This window comes from Microcaecilia unicolor, chromosome 3, assembly GCF_901765095.1.
Source record: "Microcaecilia unicolor chromosome 3, aMicUni1.1, whole genome shotgun sequence".
NCBI lineage: Eukaryota > Metazoa > Chordata > Amphibia > Gymnophiona > Siphonopidae > Microcaecilia > Microcaecilia unicolor.
In genome coordinates, this window is record NC_044033.1 from 459,378,781 (window position 1) to 459,398,176 (window position 19,396).

Sequence of the window (19,396 nt, forward strand, 5' to 3'; positions counted from 1 at the left end):
TGCTAACGTAGCTTAAAAAAGCATATCACGAGATGCTCTCAGGCGGCCTGCAGTGCCAAATTTGTGCGCACTGACCATTCACTTAAATATTTGTGTCTGTCGGGGGGGGGGGGGGGAAGGGAGGGTGGAGAGTGGGCACTCCTGTGCTAATCAGTTACTGCAGCGTACATTATCACACAGTGGGTTAGTGCAGGAATAGCACAGGAGACCTTAATTCGTAGAAAATTGGTGGTAGTAAGTGCACACAAGCTAATTTTATTTTAATGGCTGAGCGCTAATGGCAAATCGGTGCATGACCATTAGCATGTGGAGAAACCTATGCAAGGGTGCGTTAAGACCACTTTTTACTACAGACCCCTAAATGCTTTAAATGTTGCATTACTTTTTGTTGTGACAGGATGGGAACAGGGTAGAGAAATTCTTTTGCATGCTGATTTGACAACGATGCACTTCACAAATATCTGAAATACTATCCCTTTTCCCCTTTTTCTTTTCAGCCATTTTTCCAGCTTGTAAAGTTGCGGAAACTTGGACTTAGCGATAATGAAATTCAGCATCTCCCTCCTGAAATAGCAAACTTCATGCAATTGGTGGAACTTGATATCTCTCGGAATGGTGAGTGAAAGGACTGACAAAAAAATGTGATGTGAATTTTCTTCCGGAAAGCTCTGGATATATAGCTAGGAATAAGCACAGTCCATGTTTAGTTCATGCCACTTAATTATATGGATTCGGACTAGTGAGAGGTTATGCAAACAACCACAGTATGCATTTCCCCATAGTAATTTCACTTAAGGCCAACAGACAAGATATTCTTCAATTTTCGTAACCTATTAGTATGTACAAATATGGAGAAAAAAAGCTATGGAAAAAAAAATATACCACTGTGGCTGTGCTGGTTGTAGTTTTGTTGGCAATTTGAGCAATTAATCTGTTGATTTGTTTGACGAAAGAACATTTATTAATTCCTGTGTTTTTGTAACCTGCTGTAGAATTAAATGAAGACGTCTACGTGTGCTCTCAGTTTGCAGTTCTCATGGGTAGTGCAAAATGAAAGAGTAACAATAATAATAATAATGCAAATGATAAAAAAAATAGTGTTATTGAGGTTGTAGTAATAATACTTATTCAGTGCAGAATGAGCAGGTTACAAAACACGTATAAGCAATTTTGTTTGTTGCTTGAATACAAGTCATAGTAACATAGTAGATGACGGCAGAAAAAGACCTGCATGGTCCATCCAAAGTAGGGTATACACAAAAAGTAGCACTTATGAGTTGTCTTGTTGGGCAGAATGATTTGTACCTGTGCTCTTCAGGGCACAGACCGTATAAGTCTGCCCAGCACTATCCCTGCCTCCCAACCACCAGCCCCGCCTCCCAACCACCGGCTCTGGCACAGATCGTATAAGTCTGCCCAGCACTATCCCCGCCTCCCAACCACCAGCCCCGCCTCCCACCACCGGCTCTGGCACAGACCGTATAAGTCTGCCCAGCACTATCCCTGCCTCCCACCACCGGCTCTGGCACAGACCGTATAAGTCTGCCCAGCACTATCCCTGCCTCCCAACCACCAGTCCCGCCTCCCACCACCGGCTCTGGCACAGACCGTATAAGTCTGCCCAGCACTATCCCCGCCTCCCAACCACCAGCCCCACCTCCCGATCTCGACTAAGCTCCTGAGGATCCATTCCTTCTGCACAGGATTCCTTTATGCTTATCCCACACATGTTTGAATTCCGTTATCGTTTTCATTTCCACCACCTCCCACGGGAGGGCATTCCAAGCATCCACTACTCTCTCCGTGAAAAAATACTTCCTGACATTTTTCTTGAGTCTGCCCCCCTTCAATGTCATTTCATGTCCTCTCGTTCTACCGCCTTCCCATCTCCAGAAAAGGTTTGTTTGCAGATTAATACCTTTCAAATATTTGAACATCTGTATCATATCTCCCCTGTTTCTCCTTTCCTCCAGAGTATACATGTTTAGTTCAGCAAGTCTCTCCTCATACGTCTTGTAATGCAAATCCCATACCTTTTTCATAGACGTTCAGGCGCAGGCGTAGTGAGCTATACATGCAGCAGAGCTGAGAACTAGGGATGTGCATTGGTTAGTGCACATTTGGGGGTCCTTTTACTAAGGTGCGCTAACGAATTAGTGTGCATTAAGTGCTATGCAGCCCATAGGTTTACCGTAGGCTGCATGGCATTTAGCGCATACTAATTCATTAATGCGCCTTAGTAAAAGGATCCCATTGTTTGTTAGTGTGCCTTAAAAAAATTTAGTGCACACTAACTGCCGAATTCTATAAATTGCGCCTAGTGTTCTGTGCTGAAATCCAAATGTATTCTATAACAAAGCGTGTGACTTAATTAACTTAACAAGCCAATCAGTGTTTTTAACAGTACTTAAGCAATAGTGAGCACTAATTGGCAATAATTACAATGTACGCGCATAACTCACTAGACATATTCTGTAACACAGAGCGCCTAAATTCTAATGAGCAGAGCCAAAAATGGGGCATGGTTATGGGTGTTTCATGGGCATTCCAAAATTTATGCACACTGTTATATAATGTACCCCTTTGCGCATAAATCTACACTCTCGTATTTGCACCACATTTCCCTTGGTGTAAATGGATGCGCATAGTTCTAGGCACTGGGATAACAATTAAGCATATTCTGTATATACCGTGCTAAAATCTAGGCGCTGCTTATAGTATATGCTTAGGCAGAAATTTATTCCACGCAGACTTTTCATGCGCAATATATAGAATCTAGTCCTAAATTCATTTAACACATGTTAACTTATAAAATAATTTAATTTATTTAATGCTCATTATTTTATAGGTTAGCATGCGTTAAATGTGGGAAATGGAGAAAAATCCTCAAAAATTGGTGAAAAGAGCCCAATGAAGCAAAAACAAAACAAAATTCTTAACCCTATGCACATACTTATTATGAACCATGTCCGTAAACGATAGTATAATTAAAAACACACAAACTCCTCTTATCATATCACTCTCATTAGCTCCCTCAATTCCAACAGCTCCAGAAATGGCATTGTTCCAGATGAAAGAACTTTAACAAAACTGGACTGACAAGGCTTCCTGTCTGGAGCTTTTGGAACTGAGGGAGCTAATGAGAGTGATATGAACGATAAGTGATAGCGTTTAGTGTTCATACAAAGTGAAAAGAACATGTGCATAAAAAATAGTGTTCAAATAGTTGAGCGCACAGATATTCAAATTGGGAGTTATAATGTATATTACAGATGACAGACTGATGATGTCTTTTAAACAGATAGGGCCAGATTCTATATATGGTGCCTAGAAAATCCGCGTGGAAAACATTTCTACCTAAACATATTCTATAAGGGGCACCTATATTTAGGCGCAATATATAGAATATGCTTAATAGATATCCTAGTGCCTAAAACTACATGCCTCCATTTACACCAGTGAAAGTGTGGCGTTAATCCTGGCGCATAGATTTAGGTCCATTGGGCCATATTCTATAACTATGTGCGTAAATTTTGGAATGCCCATGAAATGCCCATTTCCCCGCACATAATAATGCCCCTTTTTGTCTGGTTGACAAGTCTCCACAAGGCCAACTATATAGGCAAGAACTACGGAAAACCCACAAAAAATGGGGAGGTACACAAGTATAGTAACAAACCCACCCAAAGAAGTGTGAGTGAACTAGTCCAAAGAAAAATATAAAATTTACTAGTAAAAAAGCCCCGTTTCTGATGCAAATGAAATGGGGGGGGGGGGGGGGGCTAGCAAGGTTTTCTTCAGAATGTGCATGTGGGAGTGTCCCTGCCCTCTGCCCTCTCTCCCTCCCCCTCCCCCCTCGGAGTCCAGGCCTTCAGTTAAGTTTCCTGCTGTACTGTGTTTGTGTTACAGAGAGAGTGAGGGCGTCTCTGTCCCCTCCCCCCTCTGAGTCCTTCACTGTTACAGAGAGAGGGATTTCGTGCTGTGCTGTTTTCCTTCACTCATGGGGAAACCGGATATCTCTGACGCTTCACACTTCCGGCTGGAGGCTTCATAGAACGTTGGGGTTGCCTTTTATATATATAGATTATGTGACTAGTAAAAAAGGCCTGTTTCTGAGAGCAATGAAATGGGCGCTAGCAAGGTATTTGTTTTGTGCAATGAATGTCTTGAAGAGGATTTTGTGCCAGGGTGGCCCCCCTCCCTCCCTCCCAGGTGGAAGTGTGTGTTTGTGACTGAGAGAGAGTGATTGTGGGCATGTGTGTTTGTGAGAGAGAGAGAGTGTATGTGTGTGTGTGTGTGTGAATGAGAGTGTGTGGCAGGGTGTCGCTCCTCCCCACCCTTCCCTCCCTGCTTCCTTGCCTGCCTGCGCGTGAGTGAAGGGGAGTGATGTCAGTCGTGCTTAGCATGTCGTCTGTTGTGTCTGAAGTGGTGGAGGAAGGAGTCCACCTTGTTTACCTACCGCCGCTGCATTTTGTTCACTGTCGCCGTTGTGGTGCTCTGAGGCGAAGATGAAGGCTGTGGAAGTCCTCTTGCGCCCTCGATGTGTAAACGCGAGGGTGGGGCGGGCGCCAATGTTTTTTGTAGGGGGTTGCATAGCGGCGTTCGCGGCGGCATTTGTAGTGTGTGTTATGTTCAGCCGCCCTCGACATGTTGACGTGAGGGCGGGGCGGCGATGGTGTTCGGACGTCATGGGGACGTCACGACGTGAGGGCGGGGTGGACACTTGTGGGGACACATTCCGATCTATGCTGCCTCACATTCCGGAAGTGCAGCTTCACTTAGAACGTTGGCCTTGCGAATTATGTGCGGAAGAGGCGTGGCTGGGGGGTGGTGGGTGGTGACAGTGAGGGGTGAGGGGCAGGGAGTGGTGGAGTGACAGTGAGTGGTGCTAAGAATTACTGGGTGAGAATTATTTATATAGATACTGGAAACTCATCAGTAAGGACTCACCCGAGCCTGAGAACTAAACATGAATTTGCCACATTCGTACGCCGTTCAGTAAAGTTTCCACTTAAATTAAGTTCACTAAAAAGTGTATATAATTTAAAAACAGTTCACAATCCTTATTAAATGTCCAAAATAATAACAAAAGACAACCATAACAGTTGGCAATGAGTAGAAAAAGATACGAAAGAAAGAGATAAACAACACTTATCTCAAACTTGTCTCAAATGAGTAAAGATAGAGGTATTGCTTGAAAGAGTCTCCGTTTCATATCCTTCTTCAGGAGCAGGTCCCCTCTGGAACAAACTTCGGTGTGCTACAACATTCGTTCTGGCGTCTTGTGTAGTCAATTCAAAATGGTGCCATTTTGAATTTACTACACAAGTGGGGGTCTTTTACAAAGGTATGCTAGCATTTTTAGCGCACTAAACACTAGAGATTCTCAGTCCCAGGAATATAGGGGCATCTCAAGTCTTTAGCGCGTGCTTATTTTTAGCATGCGCTAAAAATTCTAGTGCGCCTTTGTAAAAGAATCCCTGTGGCACTAATGCTAATCATTGCACATTGGAAAGAGAACCCAAACATCAATAATTAGAACTGGACCATACTATTCAAAAAAAATATGAACACTTGCTAATCTTTCATTCCTCAGGCATACCAGCTAGACTGCGTAAATGGAAAATATTAGATGATTATCTTCCCACTTTGATTCAATTAAGCTGAATATGCTGTTCATGCCAAAAAATATCCTTGCTGTTATACCTCAGTTTTAAGTTTTATTTTACTGTTATATAATCGGTAAAAGAAAAAAATAAGAAAACACAAAAATATTGATTTTTCCGGGCTTCACAAACTTGTCATATCAACAGACTGACTTTACTGTTCTGTACCTGGGAAGTGGGTAAGAGAGTTCATAAAGGGGCTGTCTCTTTACCCTTGTTTCTTGGCAGTGTAATTTTGCTGGCTTGCTGTTTCTTGTTTCTGGAGTGAGTTCTGTTAGGTACAACCAGAGCCAATAGAAATATGTGGTCTACAACATTAGAATGTTCAGGAAGGCCTACTCTCCCTAGCTCTTCCCTGCTCTGGGTGGCTATGCTGATGATGGGCATGTTCAGCATCTGTGTGGGGTTTTGATTTTCAGTAGCTTCTGGCATATTCTTTTTGTTTTTCTTTACTTGTAAATTTCTTTTTGGGTTGCGTGTGTTTTATTTATTTACTTGTTTGCTTGTTTGTGCCTTTGTTTTTAGGATGCAGGAATTTTGTGCATTTTATTTACTAACTACTTAAGTTTAAGCTTGTGTATTTTATTTTAAGTCATGTATTGTGCTATGAATGAGACTGATTTCTCCCCTCCCCCCCAAAAAATGTGAGACATTGTAAAATAATAGCTGAAAAATTCCTGAGAGATTCCACTAAAAATTCGGTTTGTATAATTACTTTCCATTTCTCTGCAAAGCTTTCCCAGTCTGTAGGTGGCCCTAGCACTAGTACAGTAATTTCTCTGTGACTCAGAACATTTTCAACATGCACATGCAGTAATTAGCCTATTAATTACCTTATTTAAGGAACCTAATTTAAGATCTTGCACATTTAGGTTTAGTCATGGGAGCCTCTTTTAGATTTTGCTTTAAGCTTCAAAAGTAGGCTGCTTAGAAAAGAAGGAACTTGGAAAAAGGGAGCTTCATTTGACATTTTGCCTCTTGTCCTTTTTATGCTACATCTATAAGAGGAGGACTGATTTTTTTTTTTTGCATGATATATAATTTAGTCAAGTAGTGTTAAAACAATAAGCTGTGTGATTCATGCTTTTGTGCTGGTCTCTGGGTAGACTGTGGACTGCATTTCCAGGGCACATAAATTGTGGTGGTGGAGACTTCTTCCTTTCCTCAAAGAGCATAAGAGTAGCCATACTGGGCAGACCAGTAGTCCATGCAACCCAGTATCCTGTTTTCCAAACAGTGGCCAAGCTAGGAAACAAGTACCTGGCAGAAACCCAAATTGTGGCAACACTCCATACTACAAATCCCAGGGCAAGCAGTTGCTTCCCATGTCTGTCTCAATAGCAGACTATGGACTTTTCCTCCAGGAATTTGTCCAAACCTTTTATAAACCCAGATACGCTAACCTCTGTTGCCACATCCTCTGGCAAAGAGTTCCAGAGCTTAACTATTGTTTTTTTTGTTTTGTTTTGTTACATTTGTACCTCGCGCTTTCCCACTCATGGCAGGCTCAATGCGGCTTACATGGGGCAATGGAGGGTTAAGTGACTTGCCCAGAGTCACAAGGAGCTGCCTGTGCCTGAAGTGGGAATCGAACTCAGTTCCTCAGGACCAAAGTCCACCACCCTAACCACTAGGCCAGTCCTCCTATTTGTGTGTGTGTGTGTGTGTGGGGGGGGGGGGGGGGGGGAGATACTGTTAGGCCACAGTTCCTTGGCTGTTCACGCACTCCTTCCATCATTTCTTACCCTTTCTTCCTAGGTTGTCAGTCAACAGAAAAAGAAAAACAATTCTGTGCACACTACAGAGCCATATAAAAAAATATTCTTTACTAAAATACTAAGACAGGAAAACAGTAGAATATAAAAATGACACTGGTTATGTACAGGAGTTGGTCCTCTTTTAATTGAAAGGAAGTGTGAGGGAGCATAGGATGAAGGTGAAATGAAATGGACTCAGGAGTAATCTCTGGAAATATTTCTTTATGAAAAAGGTTGGTGGATGTGTGGAATGGAGTCCCATTGAAGGTGGTGGTGACAAGGACTTTATCTGAATTAAGTACATAAGTATTGCCATACTGGGAAAGACCAAAGGTCCATCAAGCCCAGCATCCTGTTTCCAACAGTGGCCAATCCAGGTCACAAATACCTGGCAAGATCCCAAAAAAGTACAAAACATTTTATACTGCTTATCCCAGAAATAGTGGATTTTCCCCAAGTCCATTGAATAATGGTCTATGGACTTTCCTTTAGGAAGCCGTCCATACCTTTTTTTGAACTCCGTTAAGCTAACCACCTTTACCACATTCTCTGGCAACGAATTCCAGAGTTTAATTACACGTTGAGTGAAGAAAACGTTTCTGTGATTCGTTTTAAATTTACTACATTGTAGCTTCATCGCATGCCCCCTAGTCCTAGTATTTTTGCAAAGCGTAAACAGACGCTTCACATCTACCCGTTCAACTCCAGTCATTATTTTATTTACCTCTATCATATCTCCCCTCAGCTGCCTTTTCTCCAAGCTGAAGAGTCCTAGCCGCTTTAGCCTTTCCTCATAGGGAAGTCATCCCATCCGCTTTATCATTTTCGTCACCCTTCTCTGCACCTTTTCTAATTCCACTATATCTTTTTTGAGATGCGGTGACCAGAATTGAACACAATATTCAAGGTGTGGTTGCACCATGGAGTGATACAAAGGCATTAAAACATCCTTATTTTTGTTTTCCATTCCTTTCCTAATAATACCTAACATTCTAGTTGCTTTCTTAGCTGCAGCAGCACACTGAGCAGAAAGTTTCAACGTATCCTCAATGACGACACCTAGATCCCTTTCTTGGTCCGTGATTCCTAACGTGGAACCTTATATGACGTAACTATAATTCGGGTTCCTCTTTCCCACATGCATCACTTTGCACTTGCTCACATTAAACGTCATCTGCCATTTAGACGCCCAGTCTCCCAGTCTCGTAAGGTCCTCTTGTAATTTTTCACAATCCTCCCGCGATCTAACGACTTTGAATAACTTTGTGTCATCAACAAATTTAATTACCTCACTAGTTACTCCCATCTCTAGGTCATTTATAAATATGTTAAAAAGTAGCGGTTCCAGCACAGACCCCTGGGGAACCCCACTAACTACCCTTCTCCATTGAGAATACTGACCATTTAACCCTACTCTCTGTTTTCTATCTTTTAACCAGTTTTTAATCCACAATAGAACACTACATCCTATTCTATGACTCTCCAATTTCCTCTGGTGTTTTTCTTGAGGTACTTTGTCAAATGCCTTCTGAAAATCCAGATACACAATATCAACCGGCTCACCTTTATCCACGTTTGTTCACCCTTCAAAGAAATGTAGTAGATTGGTGAGGCAAGATTTCCCTTCACTAAATCCATGTTGACTTTGTCTCACTAATCCATGCTTTTGAATATGCTCTGTAATTTTGTTCTTAATAATAGTCTCTACCATTTTGCCCGGCACCGACGTCAGACTCGCCGGTCTATAATTTCCCGGATCTTCTCTGGAACCTTTTTAAAAAATCGGCGTTACATGGGCCACCTTCCAATCTTCTGGTACCACTCTCAATTTTAAGGATAAATTACATATTACTAGCAATAGCTCCGCAAGCTCATTTTTCAGTTCTATCAGTACTCTGGGATGAATACCATCCGGTCCAGGAGATTTGCTACTCTTCAGTTTGTAGAACTGCCCCATTATGTCCTCCAGGTTTACAGGGAATTCATTAAGTTTCTCCGACTCGTCAGCTTCGAGTACCATTTCTGGCACCGGTATCCCACCCAAATCTTCCTCGGTGAAAACAGAAACAAAAGAATTAATCTCTCTGCCATGGCTTTGTCTTCCCTGATTGCCCCTTTTACTCTTCGGTCATCTAGCGGACCAACCAATCCTTTTGCCGGCTTCCTGCTTTTAATATACCTAAAAAATTTTTTACTATGTGTTTTTGCCTTCAACGCAATCTTTTTTTTCGATGTCTCCTTTTTTAAAGTTAAACGCTAACGTATTTGATTTCCTATGTATACTTACTTCAAAGCTAATATCAAATCCGATCATATTATGATAACTGTTATCAAGCGGCCCCAGCACCATTACCTCCCACACCAGATCATGCACTTCACTAAGCACTAGGTCTAGAATTTTTCCTTCTGTTGTCGGCTCCTGTACCAGTTGCTCCATAAAGCTGTCCTTTGCTTTCATCAAGGAATTTTTCCTCCCTAGCATGCCCCAATGTTACATTTACCCAGTCAATATCAGGGTAATTGAAATCACCCATTATTATTGTGTTGCCCAGTTTGTTTGCGTCCCTAATTTCCTTTAACATCTCTGCATCCGTCTGTTCATCCTGGCCAGGCGGACGGTAGTACACTCCTATCACTTTCCTTTTCCCCTTTACACATGGAATTTCAATCCACAGTGATTCCAAGAAGTGTTTTGTTTCCTGTAGAATTTTCAATCTATTTGATTCAAGGCTCTTGTTAATATACAATGCTACCCTTCTACCAATTTGATCCACCCTATCACTATGATATAATTTGTACCCCAGTATGACAGTGTCCCACTGGTTATCTTCTTTCCACCAGGTCTCAGAGATGCCTATTATATCTAATTTTTCATTTAGTGCAATATATTCTAACTCTTCCATCTTATTTCTTAGGCTCCTGGCATTCGCATATAGACATTTCAAAGTATGTTTGTTCCTGTTTACATGATGTGTAGTACTTGACAGTATTAATTTGCAATCTTTTGTCTGATTTTTATTTTTATTTAAGGACACCTGATCTACTGCGGTATCTTTTGCAACTTCACTGTCAGGATACCCTATCTTCCCTGTTTTGGTGATATCTTTGAAAGATACCTTATCCCGAACCATGCGCTTTTGAGCGAGTGTTGGCCTTCCCCCCATTTCTAGTTTAAAAGCTGCTCTATCTCCTTTTTAAATGCCGATGCCAACAGCCTGGTCCCATCCTGATTAAGGTGGAGCCCATGCTTTCAGAATAGGCTCCCCCTTCCCAAGAATGTTGCCCAGTTCCTAACAAATCTAAAACCCTTCTCCCTGCACCATCGTCTCATCCACGCATTGAGTCTCTGGAGCTCTGCCTGTCTCTTGGGCCCTGCAGGTGGATCTGGATTTGAGCTTTCTACCTAAGAGCCTAAATTTGGCTTCCTCAACCTCTCTCCCACATTTTCCTATGTCATTGGTACCCACATGTACCAAGACAGCCGGCTCCTCCCCAGCACTATCTAAAATCCTATCTATGTGATGCGTGAGGTTCGCCACCTTCACCCCAGGCAGGCAAGTCACCAGGCGATCCTCACGTGCACCAGCCACCCAGCTATCTATATGCCTAATGATTGAATCACCAACTACAACAGCTGTCCTAACCTTTCCCTCCCGGGCAGCACTTGAGACATATCCTCAGTGTGAGAGGATAGTACATCCCCTGGTGGGCAGGTCCTGGCTACAGGAGTACATCCTACTTCACCAGGTTGATGCTCTTCTTCTAGGAGACCTCCCTCCTCCAATGTAGCACATGGGCTACCAAACTGGAGGTGGGACTTCTCTACAACATCCCAGTAGGTCTCTTCTGTGTACCTCTCTGTCTCCCTCAGCTCCACCAAGTCTGGTACTCTAGCCTCAAGAGAAGGACACGTTCTCTGAGAGCTAGGAGCTCTTTGCATCGGGCACACACATATGACATCTCACCAACTGGGACATATTCATACATGTGACACTCAATGGAAAAGACTGGATAGCACCCATGAAGAGAGCATGACAGAAGCACAAATGAATTCTAATGGAGAGGAAGAGATAAGTAGTTGGCAAGGCCAGTCCAGCCATCAGGCAAGATTAGCGCATCAACTTTTGGGATGAGGGACAGCAAAAAGCAGTTGCACTCAAAAGTAGAAGAGTAGATCCCAAAAGCCTCAGAAACTGCAGGAAGGCTGGAGACACACGTTTAATAAAGTATTTAAAAGCATGATGTATTGGGAGTGATGCAGATTAGGGGACTAGGGACCTAGGGTATTGAAAGTGGTAGAACTAGAGATCATGAGTTGAGGTTGCAGGGTTGTAGACTTAAGAACAGAATCAGGAAAACCATTTTCACAAAAAAGATAGTGGATGCCTGGATTGCCTTCCCAAGGGAGGTGGTGAAGACAAAAACATTGATGGAATTCAAGAATCTGTGGGCTAAACACTCAGGGGACAGGGAAATGCCCATTGTACCTGAATGTAACTCAGCATTAATTGCTACTGAAAAAGTGTGAGCTAAATCCAAAATAGTAAACAAAAGCTAGATAATGAAGAAACTCCCATGCTTGGCCACTGCTGGGAGTCTGTTTGTAATCCTTAAAGGTAAAGGCATACAGTCAGTTCATTACTAAACCACAGCGAGTGTTGGAAAGAGAATCCAATTATTTTTATAGGATGGCCATGGCATTAAATATTGCCTCCTTGTTTTATTAAAATGTATCATTTCAAAATATACCCCCTCATTTTTTTTTCTTTTTCTAGTTATATTCAGGGGGGGGGGGGGGGTGTCCATTTTTTTTCTTTTTGCCTGACTTTCTTTTTCATATCTTTTTACCCCACTACTTCTTTTTGTTATATCGAAGCTGCCTTTTCCCTTTGTCACTGCTTCTGTTCATCCATGTTCTCCTTTTATTCTTTCCTGTTGATGTTTCATCACTTGCTCCTTTCTTTTTCTTTTTCCTTTTTGTCTTTTCCATCCAGTTTTCCAATTCTGATTCCTGTTCAGCAACGCCTCTCTCCTCCAGTATTTCATTAATCATTCTTCTGCCAGCCATCCTTTCATCCCCTTATCATTCCATGTGCTCTCACCCATCCATCCTCCCCCATTTTCCCCTGTACTATTCCTTTTCTCTTCCTTATTCTGATCCCTACAGCTTTCCTCCTTTTTGTTTTCCTTTCTCACAAATCTGAGTCCCTTTTCCATTCTTAGCATAGTGCCTCTCAACACTGCCTCTTGCACTATCCTCCATTCTCCAACCTGTCCTGCATCTTCAGCCTCTGATGATGCATCCCCTTTCTTGTCCCCATGTCCAGGAGCCTCAGATACTGCAACCCCCAGGACTGCTTCCTGCACCAGTAGCTCTCCCTCTGAGGTTGCATCCTACCTCCTCACATTGCCTCCTGTAGCACTCCCTCAGACATTGCACCTTTCATATTGCCTCTTTATCCCTATACTGACTGTGTCCTCAAGTTGAGTCTCCAGTGCTCCCTTTCCACACCAGCAGCCACCAAACATTCCTCATAGTTGCTGCTGCTTGAGCCTCATGGTGTCAAAACTAAGAGCTACCTTAATGAAGTTATATTTTTTTCTGTTATTTCAGTTTGCCAATTACATCATCATTCTCACCATCATTGGGGTTTATACCACTTTGGTGGACATCCATTCAAAGTGGTTCACATTGTAAACAATAAAAAAATAGAAGATACCAACCAAAAACTTCCAACCCCTCAGTTAAACCATTGTGACAGAACAAAATAGTATCATGTATTGAAGAGAGAGGTTTAAAACCCTTTCTAAAGAAAGTTACTGTTGCCTTTTCCCATAAATCTCCAGGCACTTGTTCCAGTGACTCGGTCCTATCACACTGAAGCCTTATTTTTCCATTTAAACTTTGGACGTGAACCAAAACAACTAAGATTGCTATTTTCTCTGACATTTTCAAACGAGAGTACACCTTGGTTTTAGAAATCTTGTACTTAGACCTCCACTCACATTTCTGAAATGTTGCAAATAGATGATGAAATGGTTATCTTGATTTAGTAAGCTCCTGGCATGCCTTGGCTTTTAATTTGAATACATTACATGCCACTTGGTAGATGGGGGATTATGCATGGAACCGCAGACTGCATAGTTTTCTTTTCAAAACTCAAGTGATATGCCATAGATGTCCAGATTTAATTAACACTGATACTTAAGCTTCATAATCTGTTTTCACACTCTATGCATGCAAATGAAGTGATTTTTCACTCTAAAACTGCTGACAGCCATGAGCAGCCACACACAGGTAGTCTGATGGTTTTGTTTTAACAGAGTAAATGCTGGTAGAGGAGAGCTTCTGTGGGCCTGAAGCATGGGTAGGGCATTTAAAAATTGTTTTTATTTGGTTTTGGTTTCAGAAGCAAGATACAGCACATACTCTATCCTCATGCCCTTTCATTGTTGTAAAAGGGAGTGTTTGTGCACAGCTTGTTTAATCTCGTACTTATAATCCACCCTTTTCCACCCGTAGAACCACCCATAGCGTCTTAGAATAAATGGAAATACAGTTTCATAAACATAAATTATAACAAATTAATTATATTCATAGGTAAATATACAATTCATCTCTAAACATGGAGTGGAGGAGTAGCCTAGTAGTTAGTGCAGTGACCTGAGAACCAGGGGAACTGGGTTTGATTCCCCCCTGCAGCTCATTGTGACTCTTGGCAAGTCACTCAACCCTCCATTGCCCCAGGTACAAAAGAAGTGACTGTATATAATATGTAAACTGCTTTGATTGTAACCACAGAGAGCCCATCCCCTTTCCCTTTCCTTAACATGTGACAAATACACACATAAAAAATGTGATAGTCACAGAGCATAAGTATGTCGTTACGTACATTAAGAACAGCAATGCTTAAAGTAAGTTGTAACCCAGATTGAGACATACAAACGATATAACATAAACCTGAAGATAATTTGCCATATTGATATAATCACATATTATATTGACTGATAAGACCACTGATGGAGGTGCTAGTTAAGTGGTCCCTTAATGGTGGGCTGAGAACCAGGGAAGTAAGAGTTCAAATCTCACTGATGCTCCTGGACAAGTCACTTAACTTTTTGTTGCCTCAAGTATGAACATAGACTGTACTTCCCTTCTGGGGACAGGAAAATAACTACTTCAGCTAAATATAATTTGCCTTGAGTTACTGTTGAAAGGGCATGAGTCAAATCAAAAAGTTGTGTAGCTGGTAAAGTTTGCAGTCCATCTGCTTTCTCTTCCTAGCATCTTCCATGGTGTCTCCCAGGTTCACCCATACCCATTTGGAGTATGCCAGGCCCCTTCTGGTTACTTTTGCAGCCAATCTACTTATTTTCCAACATTCTCTGGGGTGATTCCCATGTCCACCTTAACATACTCTGGCCTCTACTCCTGGTACCTTGCCTATCCAGCTGATTGCTAGGTTCTCCTGAGGTTTCTAGTTCATATGCATATTTCTGTCTGCTTTTTCTGAGGTGAGTCCCAGGTCTATCATGATCTGCTCACATCTCTGCTTTTGTGCTATCCTGGGCTCCACCCAACTATTTCCTGGGTGTTTGTGAGATTTGCAGCCCAGGTCCACCCCAATCCACTCAGGCCTCTGCTCCTACTCCCACTCTCATAAAAGTCAATTAATCATGTAACATGGGAATGCCTTTTTTTTTCAAATGTTTTGGTTATTACTGTATCTCAATTTTATTTCAAGAAGAACTGCCATTCTAGCCCATGTTGAATTTAATATTTTGTAGCTGCATGGAGTTGCGAGATATGGATGTGGGGGAAAAGGTGGCAACAGCTCATGATCATGCTCTGTTAAGTTAATGTTGTGGACTGTTCTTTGACTTTGTCACAGCGATATACTGCCGGTCCACGGCAGAGAAAGAATTGTGCAGGAAGCATTTTTGGATTATTTCCCATATTTTCTTTTTAGTTCCTATGCCGTTTTGTTGGTGTCTTTTCAGTGTTTAGAGATTCAGCAAGATTATTTTATCCATTTCCTGACTAATACATTAGAGATTTGTGACCATTACTAGACCCCTGACACAGGTGGTTTTGCCAAAACATGGACCGTGTTGGTCTGATTAATAAAATATTGAGTTGATTCTCCCGCTCTTGAAGACTCCTTGTACTTTTTTGTTTCTCTGCTCTTTAGGGTGTGCTTTGGATTCCCCCTTTCACAGTGGCTGTTCTGCTCCCCATTTGCATGGAGGCAGATGATAGGATATATAATAAACTACAAATCCCTGTAATCCTATAGTTCCCTCTGATAGGCTGTTTCAGAGCACATGCCCAGCTCCCTGTGTCTTTTGGGACAATTTCTATTGGCTTGCCTTGTTCTTTGTGAATACTGGGCTAGTTGTGCCCCCTTTTTCTCTCTCGGGTCTGTAAGAGTTCGTCTGCAGCATATGTCCTCTCTGAACTGAAACTGCCTATGCTGTATTTTGTTCTCTGATCCCTTTCAATCTATTATGACGCTATCAAGATTTTACCAGTGAAAACGTATAAACAGCATCACTACTCTCAGCGTGTTGTTGAATTACTCCCAGCTTCTCTGTTGCATGGAGAGAGAGCTGGTGGAGATCTCCCAGTTTGCAAGGCAAAACATCTTGTCCAGCACATCTGAACTGCAAGTTATTTTTCTGCTTTAAGAAGATTTTGGTTCAAGAGTTCCGAGTCTTCTCATAATGATGTTCTATACTAACTCTTGTCTACCATATTTGAACTGTAAGCTGTTTTTTCTGCATTAAAGAAGATTTTGGTTCAAGAGTTCTGAGTCTTTTTATAGTGATGTTCTATGCTCTTTAAAAAAAATCTTTTTATTAAGTAGCATTTATTTATTTATTTATAACATTTATACCCCACATTAGCCTGAAAAAGACTCAAGTTCAATATGGCTTACAAACAAAGTGAATAAAACAGAATAATGTGCAGAATATAACACAAATTATAATAAGTTCAAGAAGCAAATTAATGCATGTGTAGTAAGTAACCAGGGATTTAGATTATCTCAAGGACAAACAAATAATTAAGGGTGGATAGCTGAGAGCATAATTAAGCAGGAGTAGATGGGAAGCAAGATTAAGGAAATGGTGTGGGTAAAATTCAAATAGAATTCTTTGTATTCAGAAAAGCCAGACTGAAGAAATGTGTTTTTAGAAGACTTAAAAAAGTTAGGTAATCATCTGTAAACTTGATTGATTTAGGATGAGAATTTCAAATTTTGGTGATTTGATAGGGGAAATTAGCAGAGTGAATTGTTTTATATATCACATTCTTACAGATAGGGAAATGTGAAACAAGATATTCTGTAGGTGATAAAACAGCATTATGAAGGGGTAATTCAATAAGATAATTCATATAGGTTGGAGCTTGACCAAACAGAATTTGGTGAATGAAAATGCATTATTTGAAAGATATTTTATCTCTTATTGGTAACCAATGTAGCTCATATAAAAGATGAGTGGATTTGACGAAGCGAGGAGATCTACATATAAGACGAGAAGCAGTATTTTCAGCTGTTTGTAATTTTTTGAGAAGCTCATCTTTAAATCCAGCATAGATTTTGGTCTTTAAGTCCACTAACTCAATGGGTGGCGGTAAGGTCTCAGACCCAAAATGAATGCGCCAATTTTCATTGTGCACACATCCATTTTCAGCCCACCCCAAAAAAAACGCCTTTTTTTGCAGGTGTGCTGAAAAATGGACCTGTGCATGTCCAGTATACGTGTCTACAACACCGCAGGCCATTTTTCGGTGCACCTTAGTAAAAGGACCCATAAATCTGTCTTTCGTACTTTGGTTCAATCCCTTGTCCTCACCAAATCCAACTATTGCAAGATCAGCATAGATCGAATTGCACTAGTCGAATTTGGTGAGGACAAGGGATTGAACCAAAGTACGAAAGACAGATTTTTAGGGGTCCTTTTACTAAGGTGCACCAAAAAAAATGCCTGCGCTGTTGTAGACACGTGTATTGGACGTGCACAGGTCCATTTTTCAGGGCACCTGCAAAAAAGGTGTTTTGGGGGGGGGGGGGCTGAAAATGGATGTCTGGCACAATGAAAATTGCCATATTCATTTTGGGCCTGAGACCTTACCACCACCCATTGACATAGCGGTAAAGTCTCGCTCATTAACCATGCAGTAATCATTGGCATATGTATAATGCTGATTACTGCCTGGTTGGCACACATAGTGGATACGTATAAAAAATCTAATTACTGCCCGGGCAATGTGGTAGCCGGTGGTAGTTCAAAATTAACATGCATAGAATGCGCATATGTGCCTATGCAGCTTAGTAAAAGGGCCCCTTAGAGAAAAATGGTCTCAATCTCTTTAGCTTTCAAAGTCAGTGAAAGACACTCGAGGTCAACTTCATGGGTGAGGAACTTCATGGGTGAGGAAATGATCTATTGTGACTCTCAAGATTTTCATTGTTGACTCAAGAGAAAGTTTTTGTTGTTAATAGTAATGTTACTAAGATTCATAGGATGGTGAGGGTTAATTATGATTAGAAACTTAGTTTTATCCATACTAAATTTTAGTTTGAAATTAGAAGCCCATGAAGTTTTATCCCTAGCCGAATCGTGTGAGTTATGTCAAGTAATTCCTTAGAAAATGGGATATAAATGGTGACATCATCAGCATATATGTATGTCGAAAGACCATGATTTTCTAAAAGATGACCAAGAGGTATCGTCATAATGTTAATCAAGATGGGGGAACCTTGAGGGACCCCAAAGCCAGGAGACCAAGTGGAAGAAAGTACACCTAACTGACTTAATATGACCTAGATCTTAAGAAGCCAGAAAACCATTTCAGGACAACTCCACAGATTCCGTAATAGTCAAGAATATTTAAAAGAGTATTATGATCAACAGTATCAAAGGCACTGCATAGATCAAATTGAAGTATCAATATTTTGTTGCCAAAACTTAATTCTCTCCTAAAGCTAGCTAAGTGGGTGGTAAGCACAGTTTCTATATTGTAAGAGTGCCTAGAACCAGATTGTGAACTATGTAAAATGGCATGAAGCTGGAGATACTCTATAAATTGGCACATGACAAGGCGTTCCATTACCTTAACAAGAAGAGGAATTGAGGCTACTGGTCTATAGTTGAAAACTAAACTTAGGCTAGCTTGGGCATTTTTAGGTATAGCAGTCAAAATAATGTTGCCATTGTCAGAGGGAAAGAAACCTTGAGACAACATCAAAGTAAGATTCAAGTGCAAATGATGTAAGAATAAATTAGGAGCTGACTTTAGGAGATAAGTAGGGCACATATCAAGCAGACAATGTGAATTTGCATATTTGCGTAACGTGTGATTGACCTGATCAGTAGTGATTGGATGAAAAATGGACCAGATTCTATCAGCTTGAGAATGAGGCAGTAAAGGATTATGTAAATAGAGGAAATAGTCTATAGATGAAGGGGTATTGTTAAACTGTAGTCTGATTTTAGCTATTTTCTGTTTAAAACAAGTACTCAAGTGGTCAGCAGTAGGTGTAGGATCAGTTGAATTGGTTATTAGTTGAGAGTCCAATAAACTATTAACTTATGAGTAAGGTTTCCTTGGGTTGACCACTGTATCACCAATGAATTTGGAATAGTAGGAGGTTTTCGCTTTGGAGATCATACCTTTGTAGATTTTCAAAAGTTTTTTCCAAGCATTGGTCGTAAAACAAGTAACTTTTTAACAAATACCAGAATAAGGTACAACACAATGATGCAGTACAGTTCCCCCTCTGGTGGACTCTGATACTGGGAGGGGGGGGGGGTAGAGATATGATAATGGCCAAGGCTACACATTTTTCAATACAAAACTAAAAACCTAAGCCCCCATAGAAATCACCAAGCATACTTCTTTGACACAAACATTCATCTAAACACCTCCTACCTGTCTCCTCACACATACAACCCACCCACCCCCAA

The 19,396-nt window shown here is 41.2% G+C and overlaps 1 protein-coding gene across 1 annotated transcript in view; it reads left to right on the forward strand.

Annotated features, from left to right (window-relative positions):
• Nucleotides 1–19,396, forward strand: part of LRRC1 (leucine rich repeat containing 1) — a 222,038-nt gene that overhangs the window by 68,422 nt on the left and 134,220 nt on the right. The window contains exon 2 of the mRNA XM_030198969.1: nucleotides 498–615. Coding sequence (XP_030054829.1) covers nucleotides 498–615 — 118 coding nt within the window. The remainder of the gene's footprint in view (nucleotides 1–497; nucleotides 616–19,396) is intronic.